The following is a 16,554-nucleotide window of genomic DNA, read 5'->3' as shown; positions in this document are numbered from 1 at the left end:
CCACTCCGCAGCCAGAGGAAACATCCTCCCTGCATCTACCCCGTCCAGACCTGTAAGAATTTTGCATGTTTCAATTCGATCACCTCTCATTCTTCGAAACTCTGGAGAATATAGGCCGAGTCTACTCAATCACTCATCATAGGACAATCCTCCCATCCCAGGAATCAATCTGGTGAACCTTCGTTGTACTCCCTCTGTGGCAATTATATCCTTCATTTGGTAAAGAAGCCAAAACTGTACGAAATACTCGGCGCGTTCTCACGGGGGCCCTATATAATTGCAGCAAGACATCTTTACTCTTGTACCCTCATCCTCTTGTAATAAAGACAAACATACCATTTACTTTCTTAGTTGCTTGCTGTACTTGCATGTTAACTTTCAGTGATTCATGTACAAGGACACCCAGGTTCCTCTGAACACCAACGTTTCCCAATATCTCACCATTTCAAAAAAAAAGAAATCTGCTTTTCTATTTTTCCGACCAAAGTGGATTATTTCACATTTCTCCATTATATTCCATTTGCCATGTTCTTGCCCACTCACTTCGCTGTCGATATCCCTTTGAAGTCCCTTTGCATCCTCCTCAAAACATACATTCTCATCGAGCTTTTATCATCAGAAAATTTGGATCTTTACATTTGGTCCCCTTGTCCAATCATTGATATAGATTGTGAATAACAAGCCCAAGTACTCATCCTTGCTGTACCCGACTAGTTACAGTCTGCCAACCCGAAAATGGCCCGTTTATTCCTATTCTCTGTTTTCTGTCCATTAACCATTCCTTAGTCCATGCTAGTATATTACCCCAATCCATGAGCCCTAATTTTGTTTAATAACCTTGTGTGCCACCTTATCGAATGCCTTCTGAAAATCCAAATACATCACATCCGCTGGTTTCCCCATATCTATTCTACTTGTTACAACCTCAAAAAAACTCTTAATTTGTCAAACATGATTTCCCTTTCATTAATCTGAGTTGACTCTGCCCAATCCTATTATTATTTTCTAAATGTTCTGTTACCCACATCCTTAATAATAGATTCTAGCATTTTCCCTACTACTGATATCACGTTAACTGGTCTGTAGTTCCCTGTTTTCTCCCTTTCTTAAATAGCAGTGTTACATTTGCTACCTTTTCAATCCATGGGAACCATTCTAGAATCTTTGGAAATTTGGAAGATGACAACCAATGCATCCACTATCTCTATAGCCACCTCTTCCAAAACCATAGGATGTATGCCGTCAGGTCTGGGGGATTTATTGGCTTTCAGTCACATTAATTTCCCCAGTACTATTTTTTTTTTTACGAATACTAATGTCTTTCTTTCAGTTCCTCATTCTCGCTCGATCCTTGGTTCTCCACTATTTCTGGGAGGTTTTTGTGACATCATCTGTGAAGACAGACCCACAGTATTTGTTTAATTTCTCTGACGTTTCCTTATTCCCCATTATAATTTATCCTGTCTCAGCCTGCAAGAGACCTACATTTACATTCACTAGTATTTTCCACATTTACTTTTGCTAATTTTCCTTTTTACATACCGACAGAAGCTTTTCTAGTCTGCTTTTATGTCTCTCGCTCGTTTATTCTCATTCATTCTATTTTCCCTTTATCAATTTCTTGGTTCCCCCTTTGCTGAATTCTAAAATCCTCCCAACCCTTGGGCTTACTGCTCTTTTTGACAACACTATAAGCCTCTTCCGTTGATAAGGAATATTATCTTTACCTTCTCTTGTTAGCCACGGTTGGACCACTTTTCCTGTGGGCTTTTGTGTCTTCTCGGAATGTATATTTGTTGTAAATTATTAATTTTTTTAATGCTAGCCATTGCTCGTCTACCATCATACCTTTTTAATGTCGTTTTCCAATCTATGTTGGCCAACTTGCGTAGTTTGCTTTGTTTAGATATAGGACCCTTGTTTCAGATTTAAATCACACTCAAACTTAATATAAAATTAAATCATATGGTCACTCTTCCCTCAAGGCTCCTTTACTACAAGGTTATTAATGAACCCTTTCTCATTGCACAATACTAGATCTAAAATAGCATGTTCCCTTGTTGGTTTCCTCAGCATACTGATTTAGAAAACTATCTTGTATACATGCCATGAATTCATACTTCACATTATTACTCCAAATTTGGTTTGCCCAATCTATATGCAGATTAAACTCCCCCATGATTACCGTATTACCTTTGTTACATGTGCCACTAATTTCCTGATTTGTATTCTGCCCTACATGACAACAACTACTGTTTGGAGGCCTATAAATACTCCCACCAATGTTTTCTGCCCCTTGCTGTTTCTTAGCTCAACCCAAACTGATTCTACTACTTGATTTTCAGAGCTAAGATCAGCCCTCCTCCTTTTCCAATTTGCCTATCTCTTCTAAAAGTTAAGTATCGTGGACTATTTAGTTCCCAACCTTGGTTACTTTGCAACCACGTAATGGCTATTAGATCAAACCTAATAATTTCTATCTGCACTATTCATCTATTTTGTTGCAAATGCTTCATGCGTTCACATATAATGCCTTTAGCTTTTGCTTTTTTTCTATTTTTCCCTGATGTAACCGGAGTCACTGATGCCCGATTAGCTTTGTTACTCTCTCTCCCTTCCTGACCCGTTCTATTTATTTTTACTCAAAACTCTGCTCTGCTCTAGAGCCTTGATATTTCACTTGCTGCTTTTAAATATACTCTTTCCTAAATTCTGATTAAACCAAATCCTAATGCTGCACATATATACTAGAAAAGGTTATTGTACACCTGCCAACTTCACTGATAGTCATTACATGTTCAGGTCTCTCAGATTGTCAGACTCATCCATGTTCTCCAGCCACTTTCCTTGAATGACATCTACACTCAGTGATAAAACTGATTTGAGAGAAACCCAAGAACATTAACTGCGGTTCTTTTATAATTCGGATTTATTTTTGTCAGATTTATTTGACAGAGTTTCTTGGCCAATTTACTGAGTGTTAATTTGGGAGACATTGTATTTTATGTTTTGTTTATCAAATGTTGCTCTGGCAAATGTTCCCAATTTGGACACTATCAATCATCACTTGGGTCTGGTACAGCATGCCTTGAATATAGGGCAGGCTTTTTCCATCCTGGTCCAACGATTTCCCTTAAATTCCTTCCCCCCCCCCCCCCCCCAACAACCTTTTCTGCACCTGTGATGTTTTACATGCCCCTCATTTTCTTTACACTACTCTGCCCACTGAGTGTTTCTCTTTCAATTATGGCTTACTCTGCTTCCCTCTCTTTTCTCTTCTCTTCCCCCCCCCCCCCCCCCCCACCAGGCTTGCCACACACTACAGATTGTAATCTTGTTGCTGGGCAGTGTGTGGGTCAAGTGCTGCCCTGAATACCCTTACCTATGATCCACATCTTCATAGTCAGGCTGTGAGTGGGAATTTACTCTGTGTGGGATCACAGTGTTGAGTTAATCATAGAATCATAGAAATTTACAGCACGGAAGGAGGCCATTTCGGCCCATCGTGTCCGTGCTGGCCGACCCAGAGCTATCCAGCTTAATCCCACTTTCCAGCTCTTAGATGTACATTTAAAGTGCCGTAGCCTACAAGTATTTTTTTAATGTGGTGAGGCTTTCTGCCTCTACCATCCTTACAGGTCTTGCTGCGGCTATACAGGATCTTGGTGAGGCCACACCTGGAATATTATGTTCAGTTTTGGTCTCCTAATCTGAGGAAGGAAGTTCTTGCTATTGAGGGAGTGCAGCGAAGATTCACCAGACTGATTCCAGGGATGGCAGGACTGACATATGAGAGACTGGATCGACTGGGCCTGTATTCACTGCAGTTTAGAAGAATGAGAGGGGATCTCATAGAAAAATATAAAATTCTGACTGGACAGGTTAGATGCAAGAAGAATGTTCCCGATGTTGGGAGAGTACAGAACCAGGGGTCACCGGATAAGGGGAAAGCCATTTAGGACCGAGATGAGGAGAAAATTCTTCACCCAGAGAATTGTGAACCTGTGGAATTCTCGACTGTAGAGTGTTGTTGATGCCAGTTCATTCGACATATATTCGAGGGAGTTGGATATGGCCCTTAGGGTTAAAGGAATCGGGTAATAAGAGAAAGCAGGAAAGGGGTACTGAGGTGTATGATCAGCCATGATCTTATTGAATGGTGGTGCAGGCTCGAAGGGCCGAATGGCCTACTCCTGCACCTATTTTCTATGTTTCAGAAAACATAGTTCCAGACCCCCACCACCCTATGGGTGAAGAAATTCATATCTCCTCTAAACACCGCCCCCCCCCCCCCCCCCATTAATTACTTTAAATTTCTGCCCCCTGGTGGTTGTTCCCTCCACCAAGAGGAAACGGGTCCTTCCTGTCCATTCTATCCAGGCACCTCATAATTTTATACACCTGAATCAGGTCTCTCCTGAGCCTCCTCTGTTCCAAAGGAAACAGGCCTGGCAGCTCTAATCTTTCCTCATCGCCAAAATTCTCCAATCCAGGCAACATTCTTGTAAATCTCCTCTGCACCCTTTCCTGTGCAATCACATCGATTCTGTAATATAATGACCAGAACTGCACACAGTACTCCAGCTGCGGCCGAAGCAGTGTTTTATACAGTTCAAGCATAACGACCTTGCTCTTGTATTCCATGCCTCGACGAATCAAGGCAAGTATTCCATATGTCTCCTTTATCACCTTGTCTACCTGATCTACCTTCAAGGATCTGTGGACCTGCACTCCAAGGTCCCTTTGTTCCTCTACACTTTTCAGTGTCGTACCATTCAATGTGTATTCCCTTGCCTTGTTACAGCTCCCCAAATGCATTACCTCACACTTAGCTGGATTGAATTCCATTTGCCACTGTTCCACCCACCTGACCTGTACATTGATATCTTCCTGCAGTCCTTCATTATCAACCAAAGAGCCTATTTTAGTTTCATCTGCAAACTTCTTAATCATACCCCCAATATTGAAGTCCAAGTCATTAATATCTACCACAAAAAGAAAGGGATCCAGCACTGAGCCCTGCGACACAGCCTTCCAATCACAAAAACACCCATCAACCATTGCTCTTTGCTTCCTGCCTCTGAGCCAATTTTGGATCCAACTTGCCACTTTGCCCTGGATCCCATGGGCTTTTACTTTCGTGACCAGTCTGCCATGTTGGATCTTATCAAAAGCTTTGCTCAAATCTATTTACACTACATCATATGCACCGCCCTCATCGACCTTCTTGGTTAATTCCTCTCAAAATTCAATCAAGTTAGTCAGACATGACCTTCCCTTACAAAGCCATGCTGACTGTCCTTGATTAATTCATGTCTTTCCAAATGAAGATTTATCCTGTCCCTCAGGATTTTTTCCAATAATTTTCCCCACCACTGAGGTTAGGCTGACTGGCCTGTAATTACTTGGTCTCTCCCTTTCTCCCTTTTTAAATAGTCCTCCAGTCCTCTGGCACCACACCTGAAGCCAGAGAGGATTGGAAAATGAACACCTGCAGCTTTAGGCTAAATCGTGGTGTACACTGGCACATAGGGTTTCAAGTATTTTTGTTTCCAAAATTTACAGAATGACAGCAAGCCATTGCCAAAACTTCACCTGTATGTTTGATGGATTGGAGGATAGTATTGTGGGTGTGGGGCTTGTGGAGGATTGTAAATGCGTTTTCAATGCATCGTCAAAAGATTGAAATGGAAAGGTTGCAATATTGCTGTTATCAAACCATTTGTAAAATATTTTGTTCCCGTTTTCCTCCCAAAGAACTTAAAAATTTAAGCTGCACAATACTGCTTTCACCAGTGGTTTCATCTCGTTTTCAAGGGACTGCTGATGTCCATTGTGGGGATGTAATTTGAATAGAAATACACATGTTATTTAATTGATTGAATTTCCCTGTCTTGTAGTATCCATGAGATTGAACGCCGTGCCTTGCCAGAATTCTTCAATGGGAAAAATAAGTCCAAAAGCCCAGAAATGTAAGTAAACCGAATAAACTAAATACAGAAAAAAGGCATGCAGAGTGTTTTTAGATGAATGTCATAAGGCTTTAATTCCATTTCTGTCTCAACCATAGGGAGCCATCAAGCAGAATACAAGCATCCCTTCACTGTGGGGTGGCATTAGAAGCAGGGACACCAGCATGAGTGATGTCTGCTTGCTGTTCACTAAGGGGGGAAATTATTCTCTGCCATAAGCTTCATGGAACTCATGGGTTCAGTCCTCCTTGGAAAAAACTGATTGCTGGGCACTGGGTTATATGAGCCTGTGTTGTGACCCCTGTTAATATTGATACATGACAAGTCTGTCAAATGGCTATTTTTCATTTACATTTTATTGAATTCATTTTTTAAGCTTTTACTTTTGAGGCTCTGTTATTTTGTAAGGGTGCCTGTCCTTTTTTTAAATCCTCTTTAACTTCACTTAGAGGTACTCTGGGCTGCATTCTTGCAGGTGAGCTGGGGCTGGAACCCTGCTTCCTGGTTTTCAGCAGTGCTGTTCTTCACGAGCTGTTGGAGATATGCAGCAACAGCCTCGTGCTGGTGTCCCTGTCTCCCAACGGGACCCCCGCGCCTCCCCCCAGTGAAGGGATGCCTGTATTCTGCTTGATGGCTCCCTATGGTTAAGGTAGAAATGGAATGAAAGCCTTCTGACTCTGCAATGGTAGTCTGGCGTCACTTTGTGTGCGTGTACGCGCGTATGTATTTGGGGGTTTTGTATACTCGAGGTTTTGTTCTAAATGGAACAATTTTGCCAAAGACCATGAACCCAGTAACTGCACCATACCAATGTATTCCCATCAATCCACTCTGCTCTTCCAGCACTGTGATACTGAAATAGCAATTTTCCCTCCGCACTCCTCAGTCCAAGCTTGTCATGCTGACCTTCGATCTGACCCTCATGCACAAGGGTCGTGAATTATTTTGATTGGAACCTTGAGTGCGGAGGTAGGTTAATTTATATTTAATTATTTATGTATATTGCGTGTGTGTCTATGGGCCCAAGTTTTGGCTGTCCTGCAGAACGGCACACCTCCGAGAGGCCCGCCTATTTTGTAGAACTAAAAGCGCGCCTATAACTTAACTCGCAATTCTCGGTGTTCAGCAAGCCTGTTTAGCAGTCGGCGCAGCTCAGCACAAGCAGCTGGGGGTTGAGCAACAGCCCTGCGCCGAAAAGACTGCTGGCGTGCGCAGTAACTCCTGGCCCTCCCAGCGTGTCCTGTCTCCGGGCGACCCTATCCTTGTCCGAAGGGACGTCGCAATGTTCGCCATCCCTATCCCGGGCCAAGTGGACTGCCTGCCTCACCATCCCTCGCCTTGTCGCCACTGCCCTTACCTCTTCGCTGGCGGGGCCCGCCCGACCAGCACCTTGGCAGGCTGTTGGAGGGCTCTCTGTGCTCCTGAACGGATAGGTGCAGCAGTCGGTGAGTAGAAACTTTCAATTTTTTATTTATTGATTGATTCTTTTATTTTTTATTATTGATGATGGCTCTTTATTGGTAAAAGTGAAGTGTTTTAATTCTTTGAAAAACCCCTTAACTCCCCCCTCCCCCCCCAATCTCTGGCTGCCTGCGCCCAATTCTAAAGTGTACGCAAGGTTTTTCTGAGCGTACAAAAGTCGACACTTAGTCCATTCTAAGTTAGTTTGGAGTAACGTTTCGCTGCCTTAACTTGCAAAACAGGCATAAGTGGCTGGTAACGCCCCCTTTTGGGAAAAAAAACCTAATTGAAACTAAACTAACTCACTAGAATTGGAGCAAACGAAATGCCGAGAATTGCGATTTCTAAGATACTCCAAACTAAACTAGTTGCTCCAAAAAAATAGGAGCAACTCGAGCCGAAACTTGGGCCAATACACGCTGTGCAGTGAGCTAGACACAGTGAGATGAGTCACACTCGGTTACCATGTAGATTTGTTGTTTTTCTAAGCAACCTATTCATCTCCAGTTATGTTGTTAAGTATCTCAAGGGAAGATTCACTTTTTTTTTTAAACTGGATTTTGTAATGTAATGAAACAAACTACTAAGTACTGTGAGATAAATGACACTACATGATTTTATTTTCAGCTGTACAATTGAAGATCTCACTAAGAGTTATGTTTTAATTTTGTTTTGTATTGAAACTCCACATCTGCTGGTTAAAGCATTTCCAGAATCACATTGGCCATTTTACTGAAACAAAATTTTGCTTGGTGAAAAAGGAACAGAATATAGGTGTGCTAATTAGGAAAGTGGAGAAAGAAACACAGGATTGGAGATGGGTTCAATGCTGCTCAGTGTTTGTTTGTTGTATCGTTTCATGTATCTGCTTCTGACAGATGCAGAATAATTAACTTGCTACAGTCACTGTTTGTTTACTTCTGACGCACTTTTTTGAAGATAGCAAAATTTGGTGTGGGTCACCTAATTTATCTGGGAGTGGGTTGTGGCAGGATCTCATTGATTAGCACTGCATGATATCACTGCATAATTTCTTGGTAAACTGTGCTGAAAGTATCACGGTTGTCCATCCCCTTAACGTGAGTGCTTCCATGCTGACAATGAAACATGGGTAAAATTTCATGACAGAACGCCAGAGAACCAATTTCAAGGATGCAAACTAATTCTGATTCGAAGAACTTATTTATATACCCTTGAGGGATGGGTGAAAACCTAGTGTATGATGGGCAGTATTTGCTGTTTCCTGACTGGGGCAATAATTCAGTAAGCAGGTTCTGCTTACAGCAGTTGTGTTCAGCTGAGCATTCCCTCTGATTGGGGATGTGCGATAATGTGCCAGTTGGAGTACCTTGAGTTTTAACCTTGTGTGATTCCATGTTGCTATCTCTCGGGACCTGTCACTTCCAAAAACGTCAATTAATTTTTTTCCGGCGTGTTTATCAACAGTTATTTGGCATATCGAAACTTCATGATTGACACCTATCGGCTAAATCCTCAGGAATATCTAACCAGCACATCTTGCCGCAGAAATTTAACTGGCGACGTGTGCGCGGTAATGAGGTAAGGACAGTGTATTTTGTGGAGGAGAGGTCACCTCACTGAGCAATTGAAAGAGGTGTCTACTTTATGTTTGAGCACTACCTTTGCTCGGCCTGAAGGGGACTCCGATCATGCTGAACAATTGTGCATTAGTTTGGCTCACCTGGCTTTAAGGTTATGGGTTGAAGCTCCACATCAGTTGATCCCGTGCAGTTTATTGAGGGGGTAACTGTATTGCCAGAAGGTACTGTCTTTTGGGTGAATCATTAAAGTCACTCTACTTGTTCAGGTGGATGTTAATTCCACAAGAGAAAGAAGGTCTTTTTTCATCTGAACCAATCCAATCTACATTGTACCAGAAGAGGGTGAATTTAGAAACACGAGTAGGCCATATAGTCCCTCAGGCCTGTTTAGCCATTCAATTAAATCATGGCTGATCTGTATATTCTATGTACCTCAAACTCCATGTTACTTGCTTTTGTTCCCCATCCCTTGATTCTTCAAGGGGAAGGGGGAATGTCTGATATTTCCCCTTCATTGTAATCATAATGCCGTGGAACTTGAGTGAAAAGCGTGCAAATAAGATTTGTAGTTATTCCATGGTGAATAAATCAAGAAACCAGTTTTCTGCTGTATGCAGGAGATCTGGGGAGCTGCAAGCCAATCCTTGTTGAAGGAAATGGGGTTTGTCATTCTGCGCTAACCTCCGCCCCCCCCCTCTCACTCAGGTGATGTGATGGCATTAGTCAAGTTTTATATGGAGGTTAAACCTATTGGGGGGGCCGAGGGGGATGAAGATAATGCATATCAATAGATATCCTAGCTGCAAAAACACCTCGGCAACTTGACACCATCCCAAGCCAAAGTAGGCTGTTTTGTTGGTACCCCTGCCAATACAGTCAATAGCCATCCCCTCCTCCACCAACACAATGTGGCTTAATTATGTCATGGCTACAGTATGCGCAGCAGAAACTCACCAAACTTGTGTAACATTGCTTCCCAGCCCTGCGACCTCATCTACCGAGAAGGATGCGATGCAATGACATGGGAACGCTGTCAGCTCCTAAGTTCCACTCCACATCATACGCCACCCTGACTTTGAGGTTCGGGGGAGGGGGGGTGGCCCAATGGCCTACTCCTCCTGTTTCTTATGTTTTGCTGATGTTGGTTGAGCAATGAATATTAATTAGATGTGGGGATAACTCCCTTTTCCTCGGAGTAGTGCCATGGGATCTTTTATGTCCACCTAAAAGACAGATGGGACAGTGGTTTAAGCTCTTGTACGAAAGATGGCATCTGTGACAGTACAGCACTCTCCCAGTACTGTGGAGTCCTGAACCCATGACCCTCTGACGTGAGAATGCTACCATTGAACTTTCTAAAACTTATTTTGTTCTCTCCATAAGTGATGTCTTCATGATGTGTGGAGTAGTAAAATTGTCGGTTGTGTTGGAATTAAAGTGCGAGCCTGCGTCATTGGTGTCCTTTTTATTATTTGATATTTTATTGGCTTTGGGTGAAGTTTTTTTCAATTGCTGGCTGGGTTTTGAAGACTTGGTTCGGTTGCCGGTTGGAAAGGGCTTATAATTTTTCCATTGTTTTAAAAATTTGTTTCTTGAGGGAGTTGCATGCCAAGTTGCACGCAGAACTGCTCTGCGTACACTTAGATCTGCAGTGTGTGAGTATTTGAGATAACCTCAAAATAGCAGATGGCGTGCTGTGACATTTTACTCGTGCCACGTGCTAGTCAGAGTAGGAATCGCAGGATAATGCAGATGAATACGTGGCTTGAGCAATAGTGCAGCAGGGAGGGATTCAAATTACTGGGGCATTGCAACCGGTTGTGGGAGAGGTGGGATCAGTACAAACCAGACGGTCTGCACCTAGGCAGGACCGGAACCAATGTCCTGGGGGGGAGTGTTTGCTAGTGCTGTTGGGGTGGAGTTAAACTAATATGGCAGGGGGATGGGAACCAATGCAGGGAGACAGGGAAACAAAATGGAGACAGAAGCAAAAGACAGAAAGGAGATGAGTAAAAGTGGAGGACAGAAACCCAAGGCAAAAAACAAAAAGGGCCACTGTACAGCAAAATTCTAAAGGGTCAAAGTGTAATAAAAAGGCAAGCCTGAAAGCTCGGTGCCTCAATGCGAGGAGTATTCGGAACCCAGGAGAGGGCTTGTTAGAGTGGGTGAGAGCTCAGATGAACAGGACCCCAAGAAAGAATGCAAAAGGCCAGGAGGCAACAGAGCAGAGTAGCACTGGGGTAAGTGTAAACCACAAGGTGATAGGAAGGGACAATATGTATGAATATAAAGGGGCTGCAGGAGGGGTCAAAACTAAAAATCATTGTTTAAAAACTAGTATTAAAACACTCTACCTAAATGCACGCAGCATTCGAAATAAGTAAATGAGTTGACGGCACAAATCATTACAAATGGGTATGATTTGGTGGCCATTACAGAAATGTGGTTGCAGGGTGGGTAAGACTGGGAATTAAACATACAGGGGTATCTGACGATTTGTAAAGATAGACAAGAAGGGAAAGGAGGTGGGGTAACTCTGTTAATAAAGGATGATATCAGGGCAGTTGTGAGAGACGATATTGGCTCTAATGAACAAAATGTTGAATCATTGTGGGTGGAGATTAGAGATAGTAAGGGGAAAAAGGTCACTGGTGGGCGTAGTTTATCGGCCCCCAAATAATAACTTCACGGTGGGGCGGACAATAATCAAGGGAATAATGGAGGCATGTGAAAAAGGAACGGCAGTAATCATGGGGGATTTTAACCTACATATCGATCTGATCAAATTGCACGGGGTAGCCTTGAGGAGGAATTCATAGAATGCATACCGGATTGTTAATTAGAACAGTATGTTACAGAACCTACAAGGGAGCAAGCTATCTCAGATATGGTCCTGTGTAATGAGACAGGAATAGTTAACGATCTCCTCTCGGAATGAGTGATCACAGTATGGTTGAATTTGTAATACAGATTGAGGGTGAGGAAGTAGTGTCTCAAATGAGCGTACTATGCTTAAACAAAGGGGACTACAGTGGGATGAGGGCAGAGTTAGCTAAAGTAGACTGGGAACACAGACTAAACGGTGGCACAATTGAGGAACAGTGGAGGACTTTTAAGGAGCTCTTTCATAGTGCTCAACAAAAATATATTCCAGTGAAAAAAAAGGGCGGTCAGAGAAGGGATAACCAAGGAAATAAAGGAGAGTATCAAATTAAAAACCAATGAGTATAAGGTGGCCAAGGTTAGTGGGAAAGTCGAAGATTGAGAAAATTTTAAACGACAGCAAAGAATGGCTAAGAAAGCAGTCAAGAAAGGAAAGATAGATTACGAAAGTAAACTTGCGCAAAACATAAAAACAGATAGTAAAAGCTTTTACCGATATATAAAATGGAAGAGAGTGACTAAAGTAAATGTTGGTCCCTTACAAGATGAGAAGGGGGATTTAATAATGGGAAATGTGGAAATGGCTGAAACCTGAAACAATTATTTTGCTTTGGTCTTCACAGTGGAAGACACAAAAACCATGCCAAAAATTGCTGATCACGGGAAGGGAGGACCTTGAGACAATCACTATCACTAGGGGGGTAGTGCTGGACAGGCTAATGGGACTCGAGGTAGACAAGTCCCCTGGTCCTGATGAAATGCATCCCCGGCTATTACAAGAGATGGCGGAAGTTATAGCAGATGCATTTGTTATAATCTACCAAAATTCTCTGGACTCTGGGGAGGTACCAGCGGATTGGAAAGCAGCTCATGTAACGCCTCTGTTTAAAAAAGGGGGCAGACAAAAGGCAGGTAACTATAGGCCGGTTAGTTTAACATCTGTAGTGGAGAAAATGCTTGAAGCTATCATTAAGGAAGAAATAGCGGGACATCGAGATAGGAATAGTACAATCAAGCAGACGCAACATGGATTCATGAAGAGGAAATCATGTTTAACTAATTTACTGGAATTCTTTCGAGGATATAACGAGCATGGTGGATAGAGGTGTACAGATGGATGTGGTGTATTTTGATTTCCAAAAGGCATTCGATAAGGTGCCACACAAAAGGTTACTGCAGAAGATAAAGATATGCGGAGTCAGAGGAAATGTATTAGCATGGATAGAGAATTGACTGGCTAACAGAAAGCAGAGAGTCGGGATAAATGGGTCCTTTTAGGGTTGGAAATCGGTGGTTAGTGGTGTGCTACAGGGATCGGTGCTGGGACCACAACTGTTTACAATATACATAGATGACCTGGAAGAGGGGACAGAGTGTAGTGTAACAAAATTTGCAGATGACACAAAGATTAGTGGGAAAGCGAGTTGTGTAGAGGACACAGACTGAAAAGAGATTTAAATAGGTTAAGCGAATGGGCTAAGGTTTGGCAGATGGAACACAATGTTGGAAAATGTGAGGTCATCCACCTTGCGGGGGGCGGGGGGAGAAACCAGTAAATGGGAATATTATTTGAATGGGGAGAAATTACAACATGCTGTGGTGCAGAGGGACCTGGGGATCCTTGTGCATGAATCCCAAAAAGTTAGTTTGCAGGTGCAGCAGGTAATCAGGAAGGCGAATGGAATGTTGGCCTTCATTGCAAGAGGGATGGAGTACAAAAGCAGGGAGGTCCTGCTGCAACTGTACAGGGTATGGTGAGGCCGCACCTGGAGTACTGCGTACAGTTTTGGTCACCTTACTTAAGGAAGGATATACTAGCTTTGGAGGGGGTACAGAGACGATTCACTAGGCTGATTCCGGAGATGAGGGGGTTACCTTATGATGATAAATTGAGTAGACTGGGTCTTTACTCGTTGGAGTTCAGAAGGATGAGGGGTGATCTTATCGAAACATTTAAAATAATGAAAGAGATAGACAAGATGGAGGCAGAGAAGTTGTTTCCACTGGTCGGGGAGACTAGAACTAGGGGGCACAGCCTCAAAATACGGGGGAGCCAATTTAAAACCGAGTTGAGAAGGAATTTCTTCTCCCAGAGGGTTGTGAATCTGTGGAATTCTCTGCCCAAGGAAGCAGTTGAGGCTAGCTCATTGAATGTATTCAAATCACAAATATAGATTTTTAACCATTAAGGGTTACGGGGAGCGGGCGGGTAAGTGGAGCTGAGTCCACGGCCAGAGCAGCCATGATCTTTTTGAATGGCGGAGCAGGCTCAAGGGGCTCGATGGCCTACTCCTGCTCCTAATTCTCATGTTCTTATGTACTCTGCGTTCATGTGCACACTGCTTTCTTTAGAGTTCATGCATTCCTGGAGCAGTGGGGCCTTGTGAATTACCAAGTGGACGCTGACAGTCGACCTCTGCCCATGGGTCCTCCCCCGACCCCTCACTTCAATGTTCTCGCGGATACACCCTCTGGTTTGGTGCCGGTTCATCTCCGGACTCCTCAAGTAAGACACGAGAAATCAACTGTTTGCTTTGCTTCTCCTCCCCACCTTTCTTTCCTCCCCTTCCCCCGCTTCCCCCTTCCCCCCCCCCCCCCCCCCCCCCACCAGACTCTCATTTAATGTCGTTGTCTTCTTGGGCAGTCTCTCGGAGTCGAGGATGACTTGCTTCCACACTAAAAATGAGTTCTCAGGTGATTTGAAGAGTCCAATGCAGGACCCACAGTTTGTCACGGGTGGGGCAGATGGTGGTTGAAGGAACGGTTGGGTGGGGTGCCTCGGTTGCCGTGAGCACCTTCCGCGGTCTACGCTTGGCTTCAGCTTGCATCTGGCGAAGAGGCTCGGGGTGTGCAACGCCTATGCGGATGCTTTTCCTCCACTTTGAGCAGTCTTGGGCCACAGATTCACAGGTGTCGGTGGGGACGTTGCACTTTTTCAAGGCGGCTTTGAGGGTGTCCTTGAAGTGTTTTCTGTGCCTACCTCTGGCTCGCTTGCCGTGTTGAAGCTCTGAGTAGAGTGCTTGTTTTGGGAGTCTCGTGTCAGGCGTGCAGACAATGTGGCCCGTCCAGTCGAGCATGGTGAATGCTTCGATGCTGGGGACATTGGGCTGAGCGAGAACACTGATGTTGGTGCACCTATCCTGCCCATGGATTTGCAGGATCTTGCGGATGCAGCATTGGTGGTATAAATCACTGGTTCGGCCACAGCTGGAGTACTGCATGCAGTTCTGGTCACCGCATTACAGGAAGGATGTGATTGCACTGGAGAGGGTACAGAGGCGATTTATGAGGATGTTGCCGGGGGAGGAGAATCTAAGCTATGAGGACAGATTAGATAGGCTGGATTTGTTTTCATTGGAGCAGAGGAGGCTGAGGGGAGACCTCATTGAGGTGCATAAAATTATGAGGGGCCTAGATATCGTAGATAGAAATGGCCTATTTCCCTTAGCAGAGGGGTCAACAACCGGCGGTGGGGGCATAAATTTGAAGTAATTGGTAGAATGTTTTCGGGGATTTGAGGAGAAATTTCTTCACGCAGAGGGCTGTGTGGGTCTGGAACTCACTTCTTGAAAGGGTGGTCGAGGCAGAAACGCTCGCCACATTTTAAAAGTACTTGGTTGTGCACCTGAAGTGCTGTAACCTGCAGGGTTATGGATCTAGAGCTGGAAAGTGGGATTAGGCTAGATAGCCTCTTGTTGGCCGGTATGGACACAATGGGCCAAAATGGCGGTCTTCCGTGCTGAAACCATCTATGATTTTATGATTCTCCAGTGTTTTGAGGTGCTTTCTGTACATAGTCCGTGTCTCTGAATCATATAGGAGGGTGGTTATCACAACTGCGCTGTCGACCATGAGCTTGGTGCCGGGTTTGTGGTCCTGCTCTTCAAACACTTGCTCCCTCAGGCGACCGACGGCTGCACTCACACACTGAAGGTGGTGTTGAACCTCGTCGTCGACATATGAACATAATAGGAGCAGGCCATACAGCCCCTCGAGCCTGCTCCGCCATTCAACACTATCATGGCTGATCCGATCATCGACTCAGGTCACTTCCCTGCCTGCTCTCCCTAACCCCTTATTCCCTTATTGTTTAAGAAACTGTCTATTTCTGTTGAAAATTTATTTATTGACCCAGCTTCCACAACTCTCTGAGGCAGTGAATTCCACAGATCCACAGCCCTTAAGAAATTTCTCTTCTCAGTTTTAAATGGGCGGCCCCTTATTCTCAGATTATGCCCTCTAGTTTTAGTCTCCCCTATCAGTGGAAACATCCTTTCTGCGTCCACCTTGTCAAGCCCCCTCATAATCTTATACGTTTCGATAAGATCACCTCTCATTCTTCTGAATTCCAATGAGTGGAGGGTCAACCTCCTCATCTCCGGAATCAACCTTATAAACCTTCTCTGAACTGCCTCCAAAACAAGTATATCCTTTCTTAAATATAGAAACTAAAACTGCATGCAGTATTCCAGGTGTGGTCTCACCAATACCCTGTACAACTGTAGCAAGCCTTCCCTGCTTTTTATACTCTGTCCCCTTTGCAATAAAGGCCAAGATTCCATTGGCCTTCCTGAGCACTTGGAGTACATGCATACTAACCTTTTGTGTTTCATGCACAAGTACCCCAGGTCCTGCTGTACTGCAGCACTTTGCAATCTTTCTCCATTTAAATAATA

At 43.9% G+C, this 16,554-nt stretch overlaps 1 protein-coding gene across 7 annotated transcripts in view; it reads left to right on the top strand.

Annotated features, from left to right (window-relative positions):
• Positions 1-16,554, top strand: part of LOC139276526 (SWI/SNF complex subunit SMARCC1-like) — a 257,461-nt gene that overhangs the window by 93,651 nt on the left and 147,256 nt on the right. For all 7 annotated transcript variants that reach the window (XM_070894634.1, XM_070894638.1, XM_070894637.1 and 4 more), the window contains 3 exons: positions 5,901-5,972; positions 8,880-8,993; positions 14,231-14,384. In XM_070894634.1, the coding sequence (XP_070750735.1) occupies positions 5,901-5,972; positions 8,880-8,993; positions 14,231-14,384 (340 nt within the window). The remainder of the gene's footprint in view (positions 1-5,900; positions 5,973-8,879; positions 8,994-14,230; positions 14,385-16,554) is intronic.

Source organism: Pristiophorus japonicus, chromosome 1 (genome assembly GCF_044704955.1).
Source record: "Pristiophorus japonicus isolate sPriJap1 chromosome 1, sPriJap1.hap1, whole genome shotgun sequence".
Taxonomy (NCBI): domain Eukaryota; kingdom Metazoa; phylum Chordata; class Chondrichthyes; family Pristiophoridae; genus Pristiophorus; species Pristiophorus japonicus.
The sequence above is the reverse complement of the archived record's forward strand: the minus strand, read 5'-3'. Positions and strand labels throughout refer to the sequence as shown.